Raw genomic sequence first — 16,408 nt, 5'->3', positions numbered from 1 at the left:
AAGATCACAGGCTTTGGAGTTCTACTTACCCAGTATATTTATAAAAACAAGTAGTCTGGGCGTGGTGGTGCATGTCTTTAATCCCAGCACTTGGGAGGCAGAGGATCGCCGAGAGTTCATCGCCACCCTGAGACTACATAGTGAATTCCAGATCAGCCTGGGCTAGAAAAAAGTAAATGTAGATCTGTGTATCAATTCTAGAAAGGACTTAAACACCAGCATTGTGGTGCATAGCTTTAATCCCAGCACTGAGGAGGGTAGGGTAGGAGGGTTGCTGAATTTGAGGCCAGCCTGAGACTACATGGTGAATTCCAGGTCAACCTTGACTAGAGTGAGACCCTACCTTGAAATTCCCTCCAAAAAAATCTGCTTATTTTGGGCTGGAGAGATGGCTTAGCAGTTAAGCACTTGCCTGTGAAGCCTAAGGACCCCGGTTCAAGGCTCGGTTCCCCAGGTCCCACGTTAGCCAGATGCACAAGGGGGCGCACGTGTCTGGAGTTCGCTTGCAGAGGCTGGAAGCCCTGGCGTGCCCATTCTCTCTCTCTCCCTCTATCTGTCTTTCTGTGTCTGTCACTCTCAAATAAATTAAAAAAAAAAAATTTGCTTATTTCATGTTTGCCCCACCCCTCACCAAATATAAAAATTAAATATTTACCCATGTCCCTGTATGTATGTGTGTATATGTATGTGTATACACACACACACACACATACATATATATATATACTCATATATGTATATACATAAGCACACACACACTATCCCACCCACACACACAGGTAGGGTCTTGCTCTAGCTCAGGCTGACCCAGAATTCACTATGCAATCTCAGGGTGGCTTCAAAATCACAGCAACCCTCCTAATTATGCCTTCCCAAGAGCTGGAATTAAAGGCATGTGTCACCATGCCTGGTGTATCCCACATTAGGTGTTCTGAATGCCATCTCCCCAGCTGATGTAAATTTGGGAATTAAAGCCTGGAGGCCAAGTATTATTGGGGACAGGCTTATGGGTGTTATAACCAGCTTCCTCATGCCAGTATTTGGCACATCCTCCTGTTGCTGTTGTCCACCTGGTGTTGGTGAGGAGTTAATGTCCACCCTCCACACATGCCATCATTTTACCCTGACATCATGGAGGGTCCTCTTGAGTCTGAAGGCAAAATAGGCCCCTCCCCCCACCCCACAAGCTGCTCTTGGGTGGGTGTTTTCTGCTAGCAATGCAAACCTGACTACAACAGTAAAGTTGGCACCAGATGAGTGGGGTTGTTACTGCTAGAAACCTATGTTACTTTTGGCCTTTTGGAGCTGATTTTCAAGAAGAATGTGACCTAAGAGACACCTTGCACTGCTGTAAGTACAGCTTGATGAACTATTCTGGCCAGAGTTGAAAGACCTGAATGCAATAAGAACTATGGCCTGTGAGGTTTGGCTTATGAGGGTGAGAAAGACCTTTGCCTGGACTGAGCTAGAAGTAGTTTGTGTGAGAGGCTTGCTATTAGGGCAGTGTCCTGAAAAATTTGTGCAGGGTTGCTTTACATAGAAAAGGACTGGTGTGAGGGCTGGAGGGATGGCTTATCCGTTAAAGTGCTTGCCTGCAAAGCCAAAGGCCCCAGTTCGATTCCCCAGGACCCACATTAGCCAGATGCACAAGGGGGCACATGGATCTGGAGTTCATTTGCAGTGGCTGGAAGCTCTGGTGTGCCCATTCTTTCTCCCCCCCCCCCCCTCTCTCTCTCTCTGTGTGTGTGTATGTGTGTGTGTGTACACTGAGTTTATTGGGGTTACAGAGCAGAGTGAGGGGTTGCTTACAGGAGGGATAGATGACTCAAAAGCAGCTGCATCCCTCAGAGAGTCTCGAGCACAGTGCAGCACGTATAGGCAGCTCAACTGGAGAATCTCCCAGAGTTTTGTTTTTTATCCTCAGGTTGGGTCTCACTCAAGCCCAGGCTGACCTAGAATTCACTATGTTATCTCAGGGTAGCCTCAAACTCATGGCAGTCTTCCTCTGTCTTCCAAGTGCTAGCATTAAAAGCATGTGACACCATGCCCAGCTCCAGAGTATTTTTATTATTTTTAATTTTTGAAATTTATTCTATATTTTATATATTTTTTTCATTTATTTGAGAGAGGGAAAGAGGCTGAGAAAGAGAGAGAGAGAATGGGCACATACGTATACTTGGACCAACCAGGCTTCCAGCCACTGCAAATGAACTGCAGATGCATGCGATGTGCCACCTTGTACATTTGGCTTTCGTGGGTCCTGGTGAATTGAACCTGGGTCCTTTGGCTTTGCAGGCAAGCGCGTTAACCACTAAGCCTTCTCTCCAGCCATTGAAATTTTTTTATTGACAATTTCCATAATTGTAGACCACAACCCATGGTTAATTCCCTCCCTCCCCCCACTTGCCCCTTTGAAACTCCATTTACCATCATATCCCCTCCCCCTCTCAATCAGTCTTTCTTTTATTTTGATGTCATCATCTTTTCCTCCTATTATGATGGTCTAGTGTAGGTAGTGTCAGGCACTGTGAGGTCATGGATATCCAGGCCATTTTGTGTCTGGAGGAGCATGTTGTAAGGAGTCCTATTCTTCCTTTGGCTCTTACATTCTTTCCACCACCTCTTCCACAATGGGCCCTTAGCTTTGGAAGGTGTGATAGAGATATTTCAGTGCTGAGCACTCCTCTGTCACTTCTCAGCGCCATGATGCCTTCTGAGCCATCCCAAGGTCACTGCTATCTGAAAGAGAAGCTTCTCTAACCAAAAGTGAGAGTAACATTAATATATGGCTATGAACATTCAGAGAAGTACTAGCCGGGCATGGTGGCGCACGCCTTTAATCCCAGCACTCGGGAGTCAGAGGTAGGAGGATAGCTGTGTGTTCAAGACCACCCTGAGACTACATGGTAAATTCTAGGTCAGTCTGAACTGGAGTGAAACCCTACCTGGAAAAAAAAAAAAAGGAAAAAAAATAATTACAGGGCAGTTTGATAAGCATAGCATATACATTTAGCCAGACAGCAGCAGACGTTACACCCCTCAGGCTTATGACTTCTGTTGTAGGTTTCAGTATCAGGGATGTATTCCCTCCCATGCAGCAGGCCTCCAGTCCACTTAGAGGGCAGTTGGTTTCCTCCATGACAGATGTGCCACTATTGCACCTGTCAGATCATTTGGTCTGGCTGACAAATTTTAAGGCTTGCAGTGTCCACTGTTGAGTTTCTCTGCTGGTGATATCTCTCTCACCCATTGAACTGCATGCAGCATAGCTTGTTCCAGCTTTCTGTCAGCTGGTCTACATGAAGAAGGTTTTCAGCTCAGTTCCAGCAGGATTTCTCAGTGACCTTGCAGCCTTAGTATGTGGAATCTTCAGCAATAGGATCTTACCATCTATTCCTGGTGGGAAACCAAGAGCCTCAGCAATGGGCTGCAATGGCACTATAAATCAGGAAGCAACAAATGACAAGCCCAAAATATAGCTTAAGATGGCAAATCTGACCATCCATCAGATTTAACATATAATTTACTCTGACACGGAAGGTGCAATTAGCACTTCCAATTTAAGCCTATACCAGGCTTATTTGGCGAGTACTGACCTGGTGTAATCCCAGTTACCTTTTGGGATGGCTTCCATCTCAATTGTGCTGCGTACCCTCTTGGGTCCCTCTTTGCTGCGCTGTGGGCTCAGGTAGGCTGGCTGGGTCGCTCAATCATTGCTCTAATCGCCTGTGCCAGGTGCTGTGTAGGTGAGCTCCCTTCCCCAGGTCTCTGGTGCTTGCACTGGTGATGGGGGAGGAAAGACTATGGGGGATGGCTGAAGTTCTCCCGCTGGTCCTTGTGATTCTCTTCTTCATGAGCCACTCTGTTGGTCCCTGCCGTCCTCCCTTCCTGTTTGTTGAGTTTGCGAGGAGGCTGGTGTGAGTGGAAAATCCCCTCACCTGGCTTTTCCTGCAGCTCAGGCCGAGCCTGGTAGCTGTGTCCGTGCAGACCTGGTGCTGGTGCTGCTGGAGCCGCTTCTGCCTGCTTCTGTGGACTCTAGATGCTCTGGCTCTCTCCTACTTCTCTGCTGCAGTTGATAATTTTTTCTTTTTCTTTTCTTTTTTTTTTTTTTTTTTTTGAGGTAGGGTCTCACTCTAGCCCAGGCTGACCTGGAATTCACTAGAGTCTGAGGGTGGTCTCGAACTCAACAGCAATCCTCGTACCTCTGCCTCCCAGTGCTGGGATTAAAGGCATGCACCACCACGCCCAGCTTGATAATTTCTTATCACCTTCACTTGTTAGTAGAAGAGTGTATTTTGCTGTTTTTTTTTTTTTAATTTTTTGCTTTTGATCCCGTAGGCTTTTTTTTTTTAATTTTTGGTTCATTTTATTTATTTATTTATTTGAGAGCGACAGACATTGAGAGAAAGACAGATAGAGGGAGAGAGAGAGAATGGGCGCGCCAGGGCTTCCAGCCTCTGCAAACAAACTCCAGAAGTGTGCGCCCCCTTGTGCATCTGGCTAACGTGGGACCTGGGGAACCAAGCCTTGAACCAGGGTCCTTAGGCTTCACAGGCAAGCGCTTAACCACTAAGCCATCTCTCCAGCCCGCCGTAGGCTTTTTTGTTGTTCCTATGCTGCCATCCTAACTGGAAGTCCTATTATTATTATTTTTATCAGAGAAAGAGAAGGCAACAGAGAGAGAGAGAATTGACATGCCAGGGGCTCCAGCCACTGCAATTGAACTCCAGACATGAGTGCCATTTTGTTGCACGTGCAACCCTGCACACTTGCATCACCTTGTATGTCTGTCTTACCTGGGATCTGGAGAGTCAAATATGAGTCCTTAGGTTTTGCAGGCAAGAGACTTAACCACTAAGCCATCTCTCTAGCCCCCAGAGTATTTTTTATTGCCTTCTTGTAAATGTTTTTATCTTGCTTTTATAGAGACAGGGTGTCATGTAGCCCAGGCTGGCTTGGAACTGCGTCCAGCTGTGATATTCAAATTCATTGTTTTTGAGCTGTGTCTGTCCTTCTGTCCCATTCGTTTTTTTTTTTTTTTTTTTGTTTGTTTTTTGAGGTAGGGTCTCACTCTAGCCCAGGCTGACCTGAAATTCACTCTGTAGTCTCAGGATGGCCTCCAACTCTTGGTGATCCTCCTACGTCTGCCTCACAGGGGTGCGCCACCACACCCAGCTCTCATTTTATTTTTCAAACAATATTTTCATGTGGTTCTTATTTCTGTCTCAAATGGGTGATGTCCCTGTCTATTTCTTTTGCCTGACATTTTTTTTTTCTTTTGTCTGGTTTTGAGTTCTTGGTCTGGATAGTGTTTGTTCACTTGCCATCACTCCAGGTAGCATCCGAGTAAGCTGCTGTTGTCTCTTGGCCCCAGCTCTGCCTGCCTTGTAGTATTTCAGTGAAAGGCCAAAGCCAGTGTCTGCACTGTACCTGCTCTTCATACCTGAGAGAAGCAGAAGCACAGGAGGACAGTTCCTAGATGCCAGGCCCCTCCAGTATCCTCCCCCAGCAAAGTCTTCAGCCCACCTGAGATGATCCAATTGTTGCCAGTAACTGGACCACAAGTAGGTCTGCCTTGACTTGCAAGCTATGGTAACCATAAGTCTTACAAAATTTAAGGGAAATAGTTTTTAAGTTATTATTATTTATATTTTAAAATATTTTATTTATTATTATTTTAGAGGGAGAGAGAGAAAGAGGCAGACAGAGAGAATAGGTATACCAGGGCTTTCAGCTACTGCAAACAAACTCCAGACACATGCACCACCATGTGCAGCTGGCTTGATGTGGGATGGGTACTGGGGAATCAAACCTGGGTCCTTTGGCTTTGCTGGAAAGCACCTTAACTGCTGAGCAATTTATCCAGCCCTATTTTTATTTACTTATTTGCAAGGAGAGGGAGAGGGAGGAAGGGAGGGAGGGAGGGAGGGAGAGAGAGAGAGAGAGAGAGAGAGAGAGATTGAGGAGAGAGATAGAATGTATATGCCATCTAGCCACTACAAACTCCAAATGCATGTACCATTTTGTGCATCTGGTTACATGCGTTCTGGGGAATCAAACCCAGATCCTTAGATTTTGTAGGCAAATGCCTTAACCATTGAACCATCTCTCCAGTCCAAGGGAAATCTTTTTGTTTGGTTGATTTGGGTTTGTTAGGCTTTCTAATCTTTGGGGAAAGGAACCAGTAGCTTTTTCATTATCTTAATAGGAACCAAAGTTCCATCTTCTATTGTCCCTGCATTTGCAATCTTTCTATGTTATACTTTCAAAGTTTCTCTAGTAAGCAGAGATTTACAGTTATACCCAATTTGTCCACTTCTTTTGGGAGTATTTGCTTTAAAACTGCCTCAACCAGCTGACAGAAAGCTGGAAGAAGCCATTCTGCATGCAGTTCAATGGGAGAAAGAGAAATCACCAGTGAAGATACTCAGCAGTGGACACTGCAAGCTTTATATTTGGCCAGCCAGACCAAATGAGCCAACGGGTGTCATGGTGGAAACCAACTGCCCTCTAATTTGACTGGAGGCCCACTCCATGGGAAGGAATACATCCCTGATACTGAAAACTTAAAACAGGTAGTCATGAGCCCGAGGGGTGTAACGTCTGCTGCTGCCTGGCTAAATGTATATACTATGCTCATTAAACTGCCCAGTAAGCACTTCTCTTAATGTTCATACCCTTAGATTAATGCTACTCTCACTTTTGGTAGAGAATCTTCTATTTTCATATGCCAGTGACCTTGGGATGACTCAGAAAGCACCATGGTGCTGGAAAGAAGTAACAGAAGTACTCAGCACTATAATATCTCTATCACCTCTTCCAAGGCTCAGGGTCCATTGCGAAAGAGATGGCAGAAAGAATGTAAGAGCCAAAGGAAGGGTAGGATTCCTTACAACGTGCTCCCCCCAGACACAAAATGGCCTGGATATCCATGACCTCACAGTGCCTGACGCTACCTACACAAGACCATCATACTAGGAGGAAAGATCACGACATCAAGATAAAAGAGAGACTGATTGAGATGGGGAGGGAATATGGAAAATGGAGTTTCAAAGGGGAAAGTGGGGGGAAGGAGGGCATTATGGGATTGTTTTTATAATCACGGAAGATATTAATAAAAAAATTTTGAAGAAAAAAAAACTGCCTCAGCCTCTTGAGGGTATTAGCTTCTATGCCTGGCTATGGTGAGACCCTCCAATTTCTGTTTTCTGACTGGTTGAAACAATTTTTTCTCTTAGATGGTTTAGATGTTATAATATCTAGTTAGTAATTTTCTCCTATGAAAGGACTTTACAGAACTTTAACTTTAGTCACCACTGCTGCCTGCACCTTGCATTTTATTAGCTTTTACTTTCAATCCCATCCACATAGCATAGCTGGAACTTCACAGGTCGCATCCTCTTGGCACTGTCAGGCGGACAGGAGGGAGCGGTACAAGGAAGACATGCCACCTTCCACCTTTCAACCGGTGTCTTCCTTTGAGCAGCTCTAGCATCACGTTCCTAGGCTGTCAGCCTGTGTTCCCCTCCTGTGCTCCTGGCCTTTCCTGCCAGGCTTCCGTTGGTGCTGGCTGGCTCGGTGCTGTGTCTGTGGGCACACTCTGAAGGGCTGCCCATCCTCTGAAGTGGGACCAGGAATACACAACATTGGGTAAGCTCACATTGGTGCTTTTTTTTTTTTTACATTAAAAAAAAATTTTTATTTATTTACTTGAGAGCTACAGACAGAGTGAGTTCAAGGCAGAGAGAGAGAGAGAGAGAGAGAGAGAGAGAGAGAGAGAGGGGGAGGGAGAGAGAACGGGCATGCCAGGGCTTCCAGCCACTGCAAACGAACTCCAGATGCTTGCGCCCCCTCATGCATCTGGCTAACGTGGGTCCTGGGGAACCGAGCCTCGAACTGGGGTCCTTAGGCTTCATAAGCAAGTGCTTAACCGCTAAGCCATCTCTCCAGCCCTCACATTGGTGTTTTGAAATGCTGAAGTGTACATTGTTTTTTTCCAGATAAGAGAATCTGGCATTTCAGGGATGTAGACTTGAGTGTGATCTTAAAGCTCTCTTGTGATTCTTGTTGGTAGCCAGAGTGAGAACCACCAGTGTCCGTGCATGAGAATATCCGTGACTGAGTGGAAGCAAGAGAAAATAAATTATACCCAGGAAGGTGGGAGTCGAGGACATTAGTAACATGCCAGCAGGGGTGACACCACATCTGTGTGAAAGACTGAGTTATAGGCTGGCCAAGGCCTGACCGTCCCATGTTGGGTAACTTTGGTGTGTTCCTAGCAACTGAGGAACCTAATCAGAACCCTCTCCCATCAAGCTTGAGCAGCAAGGGGGAGTTTGGCCTATTTGGGTGGTGTGTGGGCAAGTCGACAACCTGACTAGGCCATGTGTGGCAGAAAAGTGGACAGCCACAGCCTTGTCCTAAACATTGGACAAGCGACCCACTCTAGCACAGCCTCAAATGAAAGGCAAGAGAAGTAGATGGGGCACTAAGTGGCCCAAATGACCAGAGAGCATACAGGATCTGCAACCCAACCAGAACAAGGCCTGCAAAGGAGGTTGGGGGCTCCATGAGGCTCAGTCTCATTGTGTGGGCAAATGGTTCCTAGCTGTCACACCTTGTCCTCTCACATGCAGGCAGGGACCCCTGCAACTCCTGGCCCTGATGACCACAGGGAAATGGGAGAGTCCACCTCACTTCCCCAGAAGAGAGGGTCTGGCTGGAGCCTACCAACCTCAGGGCTCTGAGGATCACAGCCTCCCGGAGACTGCTGGCCACCTTCCCAGTCACTGGAGAAACACCAGGAGACCTTTGGCGAGATAAACTTGGCCAAGGCACAGGTTTACAAGTTCCTGAGATTCAGCACTACTTCAGAAGAGCTACTATGGGTGACAAGTAGACTGGAGCTGGGACATCCTGGCTGTCTCTACGAAACCCTCATGTTTAGATTGGACTGAGGATGTGACAGTCTTCTCAAGTCTAATCTAAGACCAAGCCTGGACAGTAGCATCAGCTCTGAGCCTGTTTTTTCTTCCCTTTTCTGGAGAAGAGATGAAAACTTATTTTCTTTTCTGAAGCTGTTAGAAAAATAAATCCTTCACTGGTTTGTGGTTGGATCAACAAGATGTAGGCGAGGCTGGGAGAAGTCTCCCTCCAACGCCAGTAGCCACTGCCTGTGGCTGTGTCTTGAATCCTTCAGAGCTATTCTCCGTCACCAGACTCACCAACTCCTTGTCACCTCTACCCTTTCATACTGCCTGCTGCCAGGCCGAATGCTTCCCATCTGCCACTCCTAGTGCCCTCCACTTCCCAGCCTGCCTGCTGTGGCCATGTTTAGGCAGCAGCACTGCCTGTCCCGCCCCATCACTCCAGCCCGTTGGCAATTTGAGCCCACCCTGTCTGAATTTTCGTGTTCACATCTGTGACCTCCCGTGCAGTAGCACTGAGTATGCGTGTCTCACCTGGAGGTCCTTGGTGTGGGCCTGGACCAGCCGCACCATCATAATCCATAATCCGGGCCATGTCACTACTGAGTGTGACAGGACGTTTTGTGCTAACATTGGAGAGGCGCTGATCTGGGGCTCGGCTTGACCTGAGTTCTCTATGGGCTGAGTCACTTCCTATCAGTGCCTCAACTTCGGACCTAAAAACTGGGACCACTGCTGCCCCCGCGCAGCTAGGCTTTGTGCGGGGGTTCAGCTGATTACTACTTAGCAGCCCCTCTCCTTTTCCTTTCTTGGAAGCCCAACCTTCTTCCTGTGGCACATGCCAGGCAAACATTCCACAAGCCATCAAGAAGGAACACACACATTTGGGGATGTGCTCAACACCAGCTGATTTGGGAACCCAAAAGGGAGTAACATTGACCAAAAATTCCTCAGACTACCATGGGCCTTAGTACAGTGTGTCCCTCAGTTTGGCCCCAGATGGACATGAATCATTTTTGAGTTGCCAAAGGGTATGGGAAGAAAGAACATATGTATTCTCTATATGCCAAAGGGTAGTCATGGCCTGGCAGGACTCAGGTGGTGCAAATCCACCCACGACAGCAGACCTGAGATGATGGTCTTGCAGGTCTTCACCAGTGGTGGGCCCTGTGCCATGGGTCAGAGATGTAGCGTGAATGGCACACTTGGTAGGCAGACACACCATTAAATAGCATGTTTAATCATCTCACAACAGACAGTAGTATAGTAGTACAAATTGTAAATCTGCTTAAAAAGTTACTCCCTCAAAGCTCCAGTCCTCAAATCACCGGATACCGTGGCAGGTTATCAGTGGCAGGGCCCGAGGGATTCAGAAGTCTTCAAGGAGCTGAAAGTCTCCAAGTCAGAGTTGCCTTGTGAGCAGCCAAGAGCCCTGGGAGGAACTTTTGTGCACGTGCTAACTCAATGCCCACATGTGCAAGAGACCCCGAGAAAAGACACCAGTGGAGGGCCGGGGAGGAGACCACCCACAGTAAAGCAGTCACACCCATGCCCTCTCATGCCACAACATTCCAGTCTGTGTGGCTGTCTCTTCTGGGGACATGGAGTGGTGGCCTGAGCCTGCAGCAGCAGATGCTGGTCAGAGAAAGGCGGGGGGGTGGGGGGGGCAACTGCATCCTGCTGGGTGCTTTTCACATATCGTCCCCCATAGCCAGCAATCCCCAGCTCCCTGGCCCGTCCTGCATCCCTGAAACAGCCAGTTGGTAAGTGGGCTCCAGTGTTAGGGGCCAGACAGCATTTCTACAGTACCATGCCAGCGTCAGTAGTGACGGGGATTCCTCTTGGTCTCACCCAGGGCTGCGCTGTCCCAGACAGGAAATAAAGTACGTGCTCAGCGCCAGAGCCCTGGAATCAGGGCGGCCTTGGAGAGCTCTGGACCCAGCAGCACTGTTACAGCCCGGATGACAGACCAGAGGCTGCTGTGTCTAACCCTTTGGCTGGGGGAAGGGAGAGGTGTGCAAAACTGGAGGCCCTGAGGTGGGAATATTTTGGGGGCCTACCAACAGGACTAAAGAAGAAACCTCTTCATTCACAGCTTCGTTCACGGGTTCCTGCAGAGTCTGTGGATTCAAGTACCAGCAATTCAGGAGGGAGCTGTTGGGATGGAGTGACCAGCACATGCTGGGAGAGCAGCTGCCCGCACACCCGGGAGGCAGGGAACCAGCTTGGAGGTGCTCTGGGCTCTGGCACTGCCAACCCATACTCTGAGGGGACAGACCAGAGGGCTACAAAATCTCCTCCCGTGGGCTCCTGGACTTCAATGGGGTTTGCCCATTGGGCACAGAGCCATTCTGACCATGCAGGAGTTTGCCTTTCTCTCGATCTGGCCACGTGAAGATGGCGTCATCGCTGTCCAGTTCTGACTCTGAGTGCATCAGGCTACTGCTCAGCATGGGGCCTTTCTGCTTGATGCCTGCAAGAAAGATGAGCAGCCAGTGTCAGGAGACAACTTCCCAGGCCTGAGCCAAAGCCTGGTCTCAACTTGGCCTAGAGAGGAAAGCCAAGCTTCTCTCTCTGCAAACTGGGAGGGCAAGTAGAAGGTGGTCCTGGCGGCTAGAGCAGTCCACAGAGGGAAGTCACAGAAAAGACAGCCTGAAGATCAGACCTGGGCTCCACTTCTGGGCCTGGGAGCTTTGGCTGGCACCACCCCATGGCATTCTTTTTCCTGTTACATTTGGAATATTTTACATGTTGCTTTGCAAAGTGGGTAGAGCAAGGTGGGAGACAGGAAAATAGAGAATTTGGGCCCTGGACAATGAGCTCACTGCCAGTCTCCTGGTTCACTGTGGGCACTGTGACCCTGACAGCATGAGGGTGCCCTCTTGCTCCACAGAACTGTCTATCTGCCCTGCTCACTGGGTGGGCACTAGACATGAGAGGGCTTGACTGAAGTGGGACTCTTCAACACCCAGCTCACCAGAACACACCAGCCACAGCCCGAGAAGCACTTGAAGGAAGTCTGAGATCTGGACAGCAACGGCAGTCACCTCTACTGCTTATGATGGCACTCTGTGACCTGTGGTCTCTGCCAGCTGCTTTTGGGGAAATCCCACTCCTCAGTTTGATACCCTTTGGGTGGTATAAAATACTTCAGAGAAAGCAAGGGGATGTGGAGGGGAACTACACGTGGGACTGCCAACAGGGAATACTACCATGATACTGCTCTGGACTCTGGCACTGCCAACCACTTCTCTCCTTCTTTCCCTTTCTCTCTCTCTCTCTCTTTTTTTTGAGGCAGGGTCTCACTCTAGCTCAGGCTGACCCGGAATTCACTGTGTAGTCTCAGGGTGGCCTTGAACTCACAGTGATCCTCCTACCTCTGCCTCCCAAGTGCTGGGCTTAAAGGCATGCACCACCACGCCCAGCTTCTCTCCTTTCTTAAACTGTCACATGAAGCTGCACACCGCTAATCCTAGTACTCAGAAGGTGGAGGTAGGAGGATCATTGAAAGTTTGAGGCCACCCTGAGACTACACAGTGAATTTCAGGTGAGCCTGGTCTACAGTGAGTCCCTACCTCAAAAAACCAAACGAAATAAAATAAACAAGATGTCACATGTACTGTCCTTGAATTGGCAGCTGTGTAACCTCATAATCCACCCTCCCCGAATGTACAAGTGTCCTGAGAGACAGGAGGCTACCCTGCCTCTCCTGGCCAGCCTGTCTACGGGCGGTGAGAGCTCTGGTCTCTCAAGGCCGAGCATCTCCAGACCCCGACTGCCTCTGGCACTCACACCTCCTGTAGACCTCACTGATAGAGCAGGCCTTGTCCACTTCAGGGGCACAGCTCTGAGACATGCCTGAAGTCACTTCACCTGACCCTCAGGGCCACAGAACAGCACTGCAACTTGGTCCATGGCCAATGTAAGCCCAGGCGCAGGGAAGGACCCTGCTTTGCCCTGTAGATGCTATTTCTCACCCTGCCCTGTGGTGTCCTTTGGAAGCTTTGTCTTCCCAGGTCCTGTCGCAGGCCTGCTTTCTTGCACACAGTCCCTTGAGTCACAGGTGCAAAGGACAGAAGCCTAAGTACGGGGGGCTCCAGCCCTGGCCACACAGCCCTGGCACCACTGCAGAAGCTGCCTGGCTTAAAGAACTGAGTGCACTTTGTCCACCAAAATGACAAGTGACATGTTAGGGATAAGGCTCAGTTGGTAAGGTGCTTGAAGACTTGAATTTGACCCCCAGCACCATGTGAAAATGCTGGGCATGATGTTGTGGGCCTGTAATCCCAGTGCTGGGGAGGTACAAACAGGGCATCTGTGGGATACACTAGTCTTGTAGAATTGGTGAGGTCTAGGTTCAGCAAGAGACCTTGTCTCACAGAAAAAGCTGGGCAGCAGGTAAGGAAGATATCCACTATGGACCTCTAACTTCCACACAGTTGTACACATGCATATGTGTGTACCCACACGTAAGTATTATCACACATACATATGCAAAAAAAGATGACTGAGACACATATACATTCCCTATGACTTGATTCCTCTTCTAGGGTGACACCTAACAGAAACCCATATAAAGCCAGGTGTGGTGGTGCATGACTTAAATCCCAGCACTCAGGAAGCAGATGTACTGCTTTGTGTTCAAGGCCAGCCTGTAACTACAGATTGAGACCTTATCTATAGCACTCACTGGAAAGGGTTCAAGTGTCTGTCAGTACTATATAAATGGTCAATATGGATATACATAAAATACTAACTTGACAGTAATGTAAGTGAACGAACTGCTGTATGGAACATGAGTGGATGTCATCAATGTGATGCTGAGTGGATGGAGCGAAACACATGATTCCATCATGTAAGTACGCAAGATACCAGAAGTACACGGGAGAGAGGGAGCTGACTGGACAGGAGCACAAAGAGAGGCTCTGGGGGACTGAGTTCATGGGTATCCCCCTGTGAAATCCCGTCATGCTATATACTTCCAATGTTCTGACAAATTACATAATATTATAGAAAACTGCTACTTATGTGGGTCAAAAAAGTTCAGTCAATATTCTGTTGATTTGTCCTATAGTAGGAAGTTTGGGAAAGTCAACACAACAGCAAAACAAAAGCAGATCCCCAAACCAGAGCTGCTGAGTTCCGACCTGGATTCCTAAGGGTGGCCCCATGCTCCCCTGTCACTCATCAGGGCACAGCCCCTACGCACTCTAGTGAGGCTGCCCCATGTTCCACAGCCTGCGCCTGGCTGCTACTGACCTGACTGCCCTTAGAAACCATGTCCCAACCTCTGCAAGGTGACCTTGCTCAGTCTTACACCTTATGCATTGGATCCTGTGTCCCTCCCACTTCCCACTCTCCTCCTGGGGCAGCTCCACCCCCAGTTGGATCTTCTAGTCCACAGCCTAGGACAAAAGTGGTTTGTTTGGCAGGTCAGAGTCACACCAATCTGTTCAAACCTTACAGCTCCTTCAGCCCGATGCCAGCCCCCAGGGAAGGGCCCTGTGACCTTCAACACTATCCCCCACCAGCTTGGGGCTTTGCTGTGTCAAGGTCAGGCTCCCACTCAAGCTCACATCCTCAGCTTCCTCCTGCTTGGTGTAACTCCCTCTGTCCTTCCTCTGTCTCAGAGGAGGCCCCTTGCCATCACCACAGCTCCTCCAGGCCCTACATCTCTGCCTACAGTCTGCTTACAGGTCCAGGCCCAGGAAGCCCTGGGGCCTCAGTCCTGCTTCAGAATATCTTCATGGCTCAACTCTGAAAGGGCTTTTCAATCCTCACGGTGTCCCTGTCCTTATACCCTACCTCCTGGATAAGCCCATGCCCACCTCTGCTGCTGGTCACCATTCTACTCCTGCTCTGCAGGGAACTATCAATGTCCCAGGGTAATCATTAATTTTTTAAAATTATTTAAAAAATTTATTTATTTGAGAGAGAGAGAAAGAGAAAGGAGGTAGGCAGAGAGAAAGAGAATGGGCACACTGGGGTTTCCAGCCATTGCCAACGAACTCCACATATACGCTCCACCTTCTGCATCTGGCTTATGTGGGTCCTGGGAAATCAAACCAGGATCCTTTGGCTTTGCAAGCAAACACCTTACCCACTAAGCCATTTCTCCAGCCCAATTATAACTTTTGCAGCACCAAACACCAATACCCTGCCCCTGGCTTGACCCCCTCTCTCCTTAAAGGTCCATCATGGGCTGCTGAGCCTCTCCTTGGCGAGGACCATGACCTACTTTTGCAATGCAGAGCCTCACCAGCCACCAGAAGCATCTGCTTTGGGCCCTGATGGTAGTGCTGGGTTCACCTTAATTCTTCTCCAGCTGAGAGTCCTCACCAGATGTCCTGATTCCGTCAGCAGCACTGTCCTTATCTGTCTGTCAGGCTGGAAGCTAGCCTTGCCCTTGCCTTTCCCTGTACCACCGATACTATGGTGCCTCCTCCTCAGACCACTGCAAACTCTGTTGGCCTCCCTGCTTGCAACCTCTCCCCGCCACACTATCATATATTGTCACCAGGCCATTTCCCTAAGCAGCATGCTCAACTCTACACTCTTACAATGCTGTCTGCTACACATGATATACAAGTCTTTGGCTATACAAGTCTTTGGCTACTTATCCTTCATGTCTAAACTTAAAGTGTTACTCTTTTGTTTTAAAAAATTGAATTTTTACATTTATTTATTAGAGACAGAGAATGGCATGCCTGGGCCTTCAACGCTACAAACAAATCACCTTGTGCATCTGGCTTACATGGGACCTGGAAAATTGAGCCTGGGTCCTTAGGCTTTGCAGGCATGTGCCTTAACCACTAAGCCATCTATCCAGCCCAGTGTTACTCTTTATTAAGCTTTTCCTGAGTCTGGTATGGTGGCTCATGCTCTTGATCCCAGCAATCAGGAGACTAAGGTAGGAGGATCACTGTGAGTTCAAGGTCAGCCTGGGTTACAGTGAGACCCTGATTCAAAAACTATATATATATATTTTTTTTCACAGTCATTCTCTATGAGTATAAGCATGACTTTGAGGCTAAAGAGGGATGAGAGAGAGCTTTCTGGACATATGAACCAAAAATAACTTGTTCAGAAAAGACAGATCAGAAAGGAGGCAGATCACCAAAAAGCAAACTGACAAGCTCACAGAGGCTGTGCAACCAGCTCAAAAGCTACAGGTTTTTTCATGGGGAAAGTGGCATTACAGTAGAGAGATTGGCCATGTCGGCTGCTCTGAGGAAGTTAGCTGCACACATTTTTCTTGGTTATCATAGTGAGTGCTCTGACCATTGGTGTCCTGGGCTCTCTTTGGGGCCCTTCCCCCCAGGGCTCACTGCAGTGCCCAGCTGCCTGTGAGCACCCTCTCTGCAGCTGTCTCTCTGATACTAGACTGACGTTCTTTGAGGATGGAGCATCTTAAGACTTTCTCCCCACCTCTCCTTAAAACAAAGCTTTATGTGGGATGTTTTTTGCAAGAACAGCTGTTC

The 16,408-nt window shown here is 48.4% G+C and overlaps 1 protein-coding gene across 4 annotated transcripts in view; it reads right to left on the bottom strand.

Annotated features, from left to right (window-relative positions):
* Positions 1 to 10,146: 10,146 nt before the first annotated feature.
* The window catches only part of Kiaa0319l (KIAA0319 like), a 142,546-nt gene continuing 136,284 nt past the window's right edge, over positions 10,147 to 16,408 (bottom strand). For 3 of the 4 annotated variants that reach the window (XM_045150723.1, XM_045150721.1, XM_045150724.1), the window contains exon 21: positions 10,147 to 11,400. In XM_045150723.1, the coding sequence (XP_045006658.1) occupies positions 11,213 to 11,400 (188 nt within the window). In that variant the 3' untranslated portion in view covers positions 10,147 to 11,212. The remainder of the gene's footprint in view (positions 11,401 to 16,408) is intronic. The other variant, XM_045150722.1, reaches the window with a different exon arrangement.

The sequence above is a fragment of the Jaculus jaculus genome, chromosome 5 (assembly GCF_020740685.1).
Source record: "Jaculus jaculus isolate mJacJac1 chromosome 5, mJacJac1.mat.Y.cur, whole genome shotgun sequence".
Lineage (NCBI taxonomy): Eukaryota > Metazoa > Chordata > Mammalia > Rodentia > Dipodidae > Jaculus > Jaculus jaculus.
Note: the sequence above shows the minus strand (reverse complement) of the source record. Positions and strands in the feature narration are given on the sequence as shown.